This window comes from Lepus europaeus, chromosome 16, assembly GCF_033115175.1.
Source record: "Lepus europaeus isolate LE1 chromosome 16, mLepTim1.pri, whole genome shotgun sequence".
Lineage (NCBI taxonomy): Eukaryota > Metazoa > Chordata > Mammalia > Lagomorpha > Leporidae > Lepus > Lepus europaeus.
In genome coordinates this window covers 76,162,065-76,172,486 of record NC_084842.1, presented here as the reverse complement: position 1 = coordinate 76,172,486, position 10,422 = coordinate 76,162,065, and the positions used below count along the sequence as shown (strand labels likewise).

Sequence of the window (10,422 nt, the reverse complement as noted above, 5' to 3'; positions counted from 1 at the left end):
TTTCGCGGTCGTTGGAAGCCCTGGCGCTTTTACCGCCAAGTTGATCCTTAGGAGACGGAAGACGCGCGTGATCGCCCCTCGGCCGCTCTCGGGGTCTCCTTGCAGCCTGGGCCAGGCCCTCTGCTCTGCAGGACCTGAAGTTGCTCAAGGAGCTCCTGCCCTGCCAGAGCAGGGTGGAAGAGGGAGCTGGGAGGCGTGCGTGCCTCTCTCGGCTCTACTGCCCTGAATATTATTACTGTTCCATATTATTTTGTGCACATTTCCCTGGGCACGCCGGGCGCTGAGCCTCCGACCGTGCAAGGGTCGCTCGGAGCAGCAAGCTACTAGAGAACCCCCTGGCGCCAGCGGGCGAGGCGGCGGCGGCGGCGGCGGGGGAAGATGCGCGGCGTCGGCTGGCAGGCACTGCCCCTGTCGCTGGGGTTGGTGCTGGCGATCCTGAGTGAGGTGGCGCCGCAGGCGTGCCCGGCGCAGTGCTCCTGCTCCGGCAGCACGGTGGACTGTCACGGGCTGGCGCTGCGCAGCGTGCCCAGGAACATTCCCCGCAACACCGAGAGACTGTGAGTATGCGCTCTGCGCTCTCTCCGTCGGGGTCGCCCTCCTGCCCCCGGACCGGAGGCACCGAGCGGCGCCGCACCCGTGCCTGGCGCAGCCCTGGCTCCCTCTCCCGCACGCGCGCCGCGGAGGTGGGCTCTCCGGGAGGGCACTGCCCAGGGAGGGGCGGGTCCGCGGGCGGCGGCGCTCGACGCCTCGCTCCCCACCCCCCGCCCCCGGCGCTGCTCCCGCCACTCCAAGCCGCTTGCGGGCGCCTTTGCGGGACCTGGGGAGCGGGGAGGTGGGGGACAGGTACTCTCGGAAACAGAGACGCGACTTAGTTCCCCAGACTCCGCCAACGCAGTCACCTTGCGGTTGCTGACGCTCGCAGGTCGATTTCAGGGCCGGGTCTCCATTCTTGTCACCCGGGGCTGGTGAGGAGGGGACGCGGCAGGGGGTTGGTTCAAAAGAGGAAAAAAAAAAAACTTCGTCCTCTGGGTTTTTGTCGCCTCGCTGGGGACGAAGTGAGGGGAGAAGGGGTGGTGGGGCGCCCAGGGACGTTTCTCACAGGCCGGGAGGGAGCCGACGCCTCGCGCAGTGGCCACGTGTAGCCCCCCGCGACTCTCTGCCCTGCCCCCTGCTCCTGCGGGGCGGCGGCGGCGAGCCCCGAGGTCCTCCTCGGAGCGAGGGCCTGCGGCGGACCACCGCGTCCCGTCCCTTCGGCGAAGTTAGCCCGCCGAGCCGGTGCGGCTGCGTCGGCGACCCCGTGGCGCTGGGCTCGCCCCCGCCGGCCCTCGGCCACCTCCCGGGCGGGGTCCGCGCCCCTGCGCACAGCGGCGGCTCGTGGCCTCTGCCTCTTCGCGCTCCGCTGCCCGCGCGCCTCCCGGGGCTCTGCGAGGCTCTAATGAAGAAGTAAACGCAGAGCCGGCGCGGACGGCCCTCGCGCTCCTGGCGGGGCGCTCCCCGAGTTCAGGGAAGTGGAGCATGGAGGCCGTTCTCTTTGTGAGCGCCGAGGCCGCCGGGCGCGCTGCGCTCTTGCGGTTGCGCGTGGGCCCCGCGGGGCGAGCGCTCCTGGACTCTGCTTCCGCGGCCTCCTCTGCCCCGGGGTGGCGGGGCTTGCGGGCTCGGAGAGGGCGCCCTCAGACCCGCAGGGCTGCACCCGCGCCCTGCGCAGCGCCTGGACTCTCCCTTCCTATCCAGCCCATTTCCTTGGTCGCCAGAACGCCCAAGGTGAGCCCTTTCTTCCTTCGCAAAGGCTCTTCCTCTCCCCCCACCCACGCCCCAGGCCACTGGGTCCCCCCTGCTTTCCTCTCCGTCTCTCTCAGGTCCTCAGTACTGGACGAGCCGGGGTCCCCCACGAGGGCTGTCTAGAGAGAAGACGTGACCCACCTTTGTCCCTGGTGTGTGGGGAGGTCGAGGTTCCAGTTAAATAGTCGGTAAAAGACCCCAACAATTTTAGGAAGAACTCAGTGTCACTTTGCTCACAGTGGAGAAGCGGATTGGAGAGACAGAGAGGCAATGCGGGATTCAGCTTTTAGCACTCCTCATTTCATGCTGTTCAGAACAGTTTAAAGTTTAAGCACTAACGTATCTTACCCAACAAAAAGGGAATGTACTCAAAGCGGGGAAATGGCCATTGAGTTTCAGGTTCTTGGGGAAAGAAAATCCTTAGGAATCTATATAAAGAGTTTTCAGAAAACAGTTGACTCAGCGCTGGCTTACGAAGTTGTGTCATTGACGAAGTAAGCTCTTCAAATAGATTTTTTCAAACATGAGGTTTTCAAGTCAAAGGCAGAGAGAACCTACTTCCACGAGGGAGGATCTTCAGGCTCCAGCGAAACCTGGTTTTAGTTGAAATGATTGGAACCAGGGCAAGTTTAGATCTTGACCTGAGATGCCAGAGAAGGGGAGTTCGACTCTTGAAGGCAAAGTGGTGCTGAAATCTGAACAAAAGTGTCAGGGCCTGAATCCCATTTCCAGTATTGCCCCCGCCCCCAGCAGTTTCCCCTTTGCCTTCACAGTGGGGTTCCCTGAGCTGCAGTGGGGTTTAGTTTTCCTCCAAATGTAGACTTGTAGGAAGGTAGACGCCTAGACATGCAAATCCATGAAGTGCAATTTTCCCGATGGCATGCCAACTTCAGAAGTTTAGCCACCATGCTATCTAAGGCTAGCATTCGGATTTTAAAAATCTCCTCCTAACAGGGTGAAAAAACTGCTCCTTTAACATCTTGAAGGGAACTTTTTGGGGGTGTGTCTAACAAGAACAGTGAAAAAAGCAGAATACCTGTGAAATGGATGGACACATCCTTATAAGTACAAAAATTGAAAGCACTTCCATGCACACAAGAGACACACAGGAAAAGAGAATTTTCCGTGGTAGCAGAACCACCTCATGTTCCTGTCTTTGCCAGCAAACACGAGCTTTGTAAACTGGCTAAGAGTCACGCTAAAAACATTGTTTTCAAAGTTTGCTCCCCTCTCAGTCCCAGAGACTCTGTTCTACTAATTGGGCAAACGTTTAAAGCTCATAAGTTGCTTTAAGTTTTGCTTAACCAGATAGTAGGAGAAATGAAACTTTCATTTTCTGCTTTTCTCGCAGGGATTTGAATGGAAATAACATCACGCGGATTACGAAGACAGACTTTGCTGGCCTTAGACATCTGAGAGTTCTGTAAGTGTGTTCTTCTGTATTTTGGAGATAGATTTTTTTTTTTTCTTTTTAAGGTTATATATACTGATCTCAGTTCTTAAAACTGGTCTAGTGACACAAACACAATTTCATTTAACGTGTTGATTACTTTTATTTATCATTGCAATACAAATTTTGATTAAAAGTTGAATTTTTAAGATGGGATTCATGCCATAGAAACAGTATTGCCGAAATGATCTTGAATCTTTGTTATACCATAACCTAAGTATATGTATAAAAATATAATTACTTTCATGATATGAGTATGTAATCTGAGACATTTGATACTTTTAATATTTGAGATTAACTAGAAAAATAAATCTGAGTTTTCTTATTACTAATATGGAACAGTTCACAATTTATGAGGCTAATAACATTTAGATATTATTTCTAACATTAAACTCAAGCAATACAACTTTTCGGTAGTTTTTGGTGAAAAAAGTGTATTGGTCATATTTTGGGCTAAGTTGCTTATATCTTATATGAGTATCTTGTAGCTTTTATAGAATTACTACAATATGATTAGTTCCTTAATTAGTTTCACTCACAGCTAATTTAACCCACTATTACTTGAGAGTACTATGTAAAATTGTTTTTACCCATAGGCGTGTAAACTTTTATACCTCAAGGTCATATACTTCTGATGACTGTGAACTTGTTCACCTCTTAGGATACCTTTTGGCCACTATGATGTCTTCCCATTGCCGATGTGTATCTCTAAGTCAAAACTGAAGTATGCCTGTGATGAGTTACTGTTTATTGATTCTTTAGTTAAGAACTCAATGGAAAATCAGTGTACCAAAAAAACAGATATCAAAGCTGCAGCATGACGGATTGTTCTTTAGAAATATAATAGTTTAAGGTGCAGAATTTTGACTACTGAATTTTGTGAGACACTATCAGTATTTTCCATGCAAGTTTTGTGATATGGATTCTATGTCCCCTCCTTGAGTTTTCTCAAATGTATCCTCAGTCATTTTGATGCTGGATCTCAAACCAGAACAAAATTTAACTTTATAAAGGGAAGGCGGTTACAAGTTTCAAGTTGCTGAATTGAAACTTTCTCAGGTAGTGGTGACTTTAAGAAGCATGTTATATTTTGCATTTCAGTCAGCTTATGGAGAATAAGATTAGCACCATTGAAAGAGGAGCATTCCAGGATCTGAAAGAACTGGAAAGACTGTAAGTATTTTTAATTCCAGACTTATGATAGCATAATTGTAATTTTTTTCAAGTGCTTGAATTTTTAAGGGTCATGTCTTCGGTTTCATGTGTGAACTTTTGCAAGTTTACCAGAGAAGGAGAGTGAATAAGTGGTGTTCAGGCTGTTTATAACAAGTAGAGTTTCTGGATAAACAGCAGTAGGTCGTAATCAAACTCAAAGTTACAGATTCACTTTTCTGAAACATTTATTTCCTGACAACCATTGCTTTGTTACTTAAAGATGTACAATTTAAAAAGTGTTTTCTGATAATTTGTGTTTGCTGATGTAGGAAGAACTGTCATAATTTTTTTGCATTAATGGTATGTTATAAAAAAGAACTTTTGCTACTCCTGTAGTTATTTTGATTTCTATGCTGTTGCTTTGTGTTTCATTAGTCATATTTGAAGACGTATTTTAAATTCTTACTGGTAAAGATTTGCCTTTTGATATTTAACACTTACGGTAAAAATTGTTGATAACTGCTACTTACAATTTTATTTCATTATACTATGATAGCTTTCTAAATATTTCTTCTGGAAAAAAAAGTTGAAGATCTTATTAAAACAAGAACACTGTTACTGGTGTGGTCATTTAACACTGATCCTTCTTTTTTCCAAGATGATTAAATATAGACATCGGATCTTAAAATATGTTTTTTAGACACAATATCTCATGGATGGATCTATATTATTTGAGGACGTGTGTGTGTATGTGTGTGTGTGTTTATGGTGTATGTCTACAAAAGGCAAAACTGAAATAATTTGGAAACATTATAGACTTTGTAATTTGAAGTATGAATTCCATGTTTCATATGCCTTGAATATTTGCATCTGATATGTTTGCATTCCAAGGGCAAGTAAAACTCTATTACAAGTAGCAACAATTACTTTAATAAGTTTCCATGGCTGCTTTAATAGTCAGTTTAGGTAAAAAAATAAAGTTATTATTTAAAATAATGAAATATGATGTCGTTTTAGGTAAAACACATTAGATTCACTGGGCCCAAGGGCACAAGTTAATTTAGTGCAATTGTCTATAAGTGGAAAAATGGCTTGTTAACTTCTACCATATTTGTAAATACATAGGCCACATTTTCACCACCTCTAGTAAAATGCGGAATTGTCTATTTTAATGTTAAAAACTGTTCCTGATATATATTACAACACGGAGAACATAATGGTTGAACGAAAAATGCATTTAAACTCACTATTTGAGCCAGTTTTGGGAGAAATAAAAACAAGATATACATTTGATTTTCTAATAAATATAATCTAAGTATATATAAAATGCTTTGAAAATATTTATTCTTTGATCTTCTTCATAGGGTTTCATGAATAGTTTAACTCCTGGTGAGTAACTCATGCTATTTTTAACACATCTATTAAAAATACATTAATTTAAATGTTTGGTAAGATGAATAGATCGTTTAAATTGCCATTTAAACATTAACAGTGTTTCAGGAATAACTTCTGGTCATTAGATAGAAATACTTACGTGTTTCAACATCCAAATCATTGAAGGAATCTTGTTGGCTTTTCATGCAGATTCTGTTTTGGTTATACTATAGTTTTAAATATTTTTAGGAATAGTAGAGCAAAGCAAACTGTGTTGTTATTTTTTTTAAGCCACCTCAGAGAACCACTTGAACTTTCATTTTGAATAAATTAATTTTTCCTAAAAGTTATTAACCAGTATGATCAGAAATTTGCTTGGAGTTGTGAGTAGGTACTATTTTTTGACTTTTGCTTCTCCTGGGAATGTAACTTCAACTCAGAACAGTTTTCTATTCTACTCTGTCAGATGTTTCAGAGTGGGAGGAGGATTTGTAATTTTGAATGAAAACTAATATATATGCAGGACTTCTTTAAGTCTCCCCAGCTGTTGGCCGAGAGCAAATATTTCATATTTGTGAGGAAAAGCTGAGAAAATTCCTTTTGTTTACAACTGCCAAGTCCATCTGATGGAAGCACATTGTTATCTGACAGCCAATTCATCTCCTTGGAACTCTGGAATTCAAAACCATTTCTTAGGAACATTGTGGATACACTTTTCAAATATTTATTTTTTAAAATACATTAAATGGCAGGGCAGTTTTGCTAAAGGGTGAATTTGTGTTTTTGTGAAACCATTTTACATTTTGTTTAGTCTGTGCTTTAAAAATAAAAATTAAAAAACTGCCAAGAACATAACAAGTCCCTATGACCTGTGGTATATAGAGCCTTACTCTAGTCAGTGTTATTAACATCACAAAAATTGCTAGCTTTCAGAAAGCTCCAAAGGAAAATGTGAGAGATAGGAAGTAATCAATGAATTAACCTTTAATTATGCATTTTATTTAAGCTTAGGTGGTGTTAAACACTTTAGATGTGGAAATTTAACTTGTAATTCTAAATTATGAAAAAGTATATAAGTGCAGGTCTATGTTGGATATGCCATTCATACAATGAAGAATGACTTAATTTTCATTCCTTGTATGAAGAACAAAACAAACATGATAATTTTTATTTGTATATCATGGTTCTAAATTATTTCTATTTTAAAGTGATAAAATTAAAGCCCTTTTATGATTATTTAAAAGTTACTTTTTTCTTCTTATTTTATGTTGATGGAGTTTTAACTTGATCTATCAAAAGAAGACAAATCTGAAAATAGATTTGTGCCTTTTTAGAATACATTTTTCTTTTTGAAGCCTTGGAAATTTTATTTTATTTGACAAGCAGGGACAGAGGAGAGAGAGTGTGCACACAGGAGAGAGCATTCCCATCTGCTGGTTAACTCCCAGGATGCTTGCAATGACCCAAGCCTGGAGCCTGTAACTCAATCCAGGTCTCCCACAAGGGTGACTGGGACTCAGTTACTTGAGCCATCATCTGCTGTCCCTAGAGTTTTCATTACTTGGACACTGGACTTGGGAGAGGAGCTGGATTCTAACCCTGGCACTCTGATATGGGATGCAGGTGTCCCAACTGGTGTCTGAACTACTAGACCCCAATTTTTTTATATTAATTTGAAAGAGTTGTACAGAGAGAGAGAAGGAGAGAGAGAGAGCGAGAGCGAGAGAGCGAGAGCGAGAGCGAGCAAGCAGAGGTCTTTGATCCACTGGCTGACTCTCCAAATGGCTGCAGTAACCAGGTCTGAGCCAGACCAAATCCGTGAGCCAGGAAATCCATCCCAGTCTCCCTCACTTGTGGCAGGAGCCCTAGCACTTGGGCCATTATCTATGGCTTTCCCAGGTGCATTACCAGGAAGCTGGATAGGAAGCAGAGTACCTGGAATTCTGCAGAGGACTTCTGCTGGCTTGCTGAGTGGCAGTTTAAGCCCCTGGACCACAGCACCAACCCCCAGCCACAACTTTATAAGAAACAAGGTCACATTAAATTGAATTTAATCTTAGCATGGAATGGGAAAGTCTTTATCAAATAATTAAAAAAAAACAAACTATAGGTACAAAATAATGATACTTTCCACTTCAAATCATGGATCCATTACAGAATTGTCAGAAAAGATGTCAAGGAGGAGGTGGATGTCAAAATCCTTCCTCACTGTCTACCTCCTTCCTTCCTTTCCTATTAGGACCTCCCTTTCTTCCTCTCCCCTTCTTCTGTCCCTCTTATTCCTTTGTTCCTCTCCTCTGTCACTCTCCTCCCCTTTTCCTTCACTCCTTTTTTTTTCCTGTTGTATAGAAAACAGCATCAGATGACATGATCATCCACAGAATGTGGTTATGAGTCACTGCAAAAGGAATAAATTTGAGTCCTGCCTACACACCACAAGCACACATTACTTCCTGTTTTGACAGTTTGTTACAATACTCCCAGACCGAACATGTGCAATGGCAGGTTTTCTAGGATACTCCACCACCAGCAGTACCTGTTTATCTGGGCTGCAAACAGCGTCTCGACAGGGCACCTTGTTGGGATGGTGTTGACAGTTCTCCTATTACTTAATCAAAATGTTCCAATGAAATCTAATGTGGCTAAATGATTCAGGAAAAATTAGTTAAGGAAAAATCATCTACAGGTACACTACAGTAAAGAATCAGAACATGTATGGAATACACTTTTTTTTTTTTTTTTACATTTTGCTGAGGGTACCTACTTGTGCCTATCTGCAGTTAAATTCTTCATGTGAAATACCAGTGCAGAATATTTCTCATGATATGTGATGTCCTTGAGTGTTTGAAAGTCACATGGAGACCCAAAAATTCTGTGGGCTGGTGTGAAATGCTGTTGTTCACTTGTTGTTTGTGGGAAATGCTGAAGTCATTAAATCCTGCTTTATGGCCTTTTATGGGGACCCAGGGTACTTCAGGATTCCATTAGTGAAAATCAGCTTCTCTTTTTGCAGATTCCTTCATAACAAAAAACCAAGAGTGTGAGAACACATTTGATATGTTTTAGCATTGTCATTATTAGGATGTTTTGTTACTGACTTTATAACTGCAAAAATTAAATGCATGCATGTTTAGATCATGTTAGACTCAATAACATGCCATGAAAAAGCTTCCTAGCTTTGTAGTTGGTTTTACGTGAATATCGCCATCACCTTATAGTCTTGTATTAGGGAAATTACGGAAGTGATTAAAACATGTGGACCCTTCATTTTTCTTACTTATAATGAATGAATGTGAACTTTTGCCATCAATATTGCCTTAAATTCTTCATTTTCAAATCTTCCAATTTGAAATGACATATCTCTTCCTAGCTTTGTAGTTTGATACTTGCTTGACCATTTAGTCCTGAAAATATGATTATAATGAAGTGGAGCCATGTGAAGAGTCCTGGAAAATAAACTGGCTAACTTAAGACATTTGAAAATTTTCTTCAAATTGATATAAAGAAAATCTGTATTTAGAGATGACTAGATCTGTTTTTATAAAGGAGACCACATCTGCAAAAAGACCAAACTCTCAGGTGAGGATAAGTAAAAGGCATTTTATTTCTCTGTAAAGGGGCTTCTGATTTAATTCTCCCTGCATTCACAAACCATTCTTCAGTTGACAGGGTGAGGCTGAGAAACTCTGACACTCTAAGGCTTTTGTTTTTGGTTGCTACACATGAGTTCAAGTAAAGAGTATGTTGTGGAACAGGTCTGAAGGCAAATGCTGTTTATCCTCTGTTCTTCAAGGATATTGAGAACCCCTCTTCTGACTAATCCTACACGTTATAGGCAGCACCTAACACTTACCTTTTCTTAATGTGAGGGCAAATGAACAGTACTAATCTCCATGGGGAGAAGGCAAGCCCATCTCAAAAGAATTGTGCTCTGCTATCTTTATATCTACATTTAAAGTCACTGCACTCATCTTCTTGGAAAGTCTCTTTAAAAATTAGAGCTGCGTATGCACATTTCATAAAATAAAAATGCTTTACCTTATATGATATTAAATGTCAGTTTTTCTCACCTACTTAGAAGCAGCATGGACTCGTTTGAATTATGTTTTCTGACTATGGTCCTAGAAAGCTTTAATGCAAAGGAATTATTACAAATTTAGCATAACAGTGAATCTCTCTGAGACAGTTTCTCATGCGAATTTTTTTTTTTTTTTTTTTTTATGGGCCTGAAGTTGAACAGTGATGGGAAGACCCATTTACTCTTTGTGGACTGTTTTACAAATTCTGAAGCAGCGAGGCTGTTTATTTTTCCCACATCTGTTTTGGGCTCTTCCTTTGTGGGAGTGTTTGCTGGATGCTGTGTCCTTTCTGTCTCCCCTGAAATGAGTGGTTTAGTTTGCACTGTTACATTGTATTTGTCGAAGCAGCCGAATGTCAAATATTTTACACTGACTTCTGTCTTTCATTGCTTTTGGATACTTTTCTGCTTCAATTATAGCCTTCTAGACTGACTTCCACAACTTTGCATGCAGTCAGAGACTTCTGTGCATGGACTTCATATATATATATTGCTGGTATTTTTCAAAGCAAGATAGAGCTGCTGGATCAGAAGGAGTATCAGGGAGAATGTGTTCAGAATGGAAATCCAGGAAAAACAGGGCTGA

The 10,422-nt window shown here is 42.3% G+C and overlaps 1 protein-coding gene across 2 annotated transcripts in view; it reads left to right on the top strand.

The window, feature by feature from the left end:
- The first annotated feature begins 378 nt into the window (after positions 1-378).
- SLIT2 (slit guidance ligand 2) overlaps positions 379-10,422 on the top strand; it is a 388,499-nt gene continuing 378,455 nt past the window's right edge. For both annotated transcript variants that reach the window (XM_062212660.1, XM_062212659.1), the window contains exons 1-3: positions 379-557; positions 3,131-3,202; positions 4,331-4,402. In XM_062212660.1, coding sequence (XP_062068644.1) covers positions 379-557; positions 3,131-3,202; positions 4,331-4,402 — 323 coding nt within the window. The remainder of the gene's footprint in view (positions 558-3,130; positions 3,203-4,330; positions 4,403-10,422) is intronic.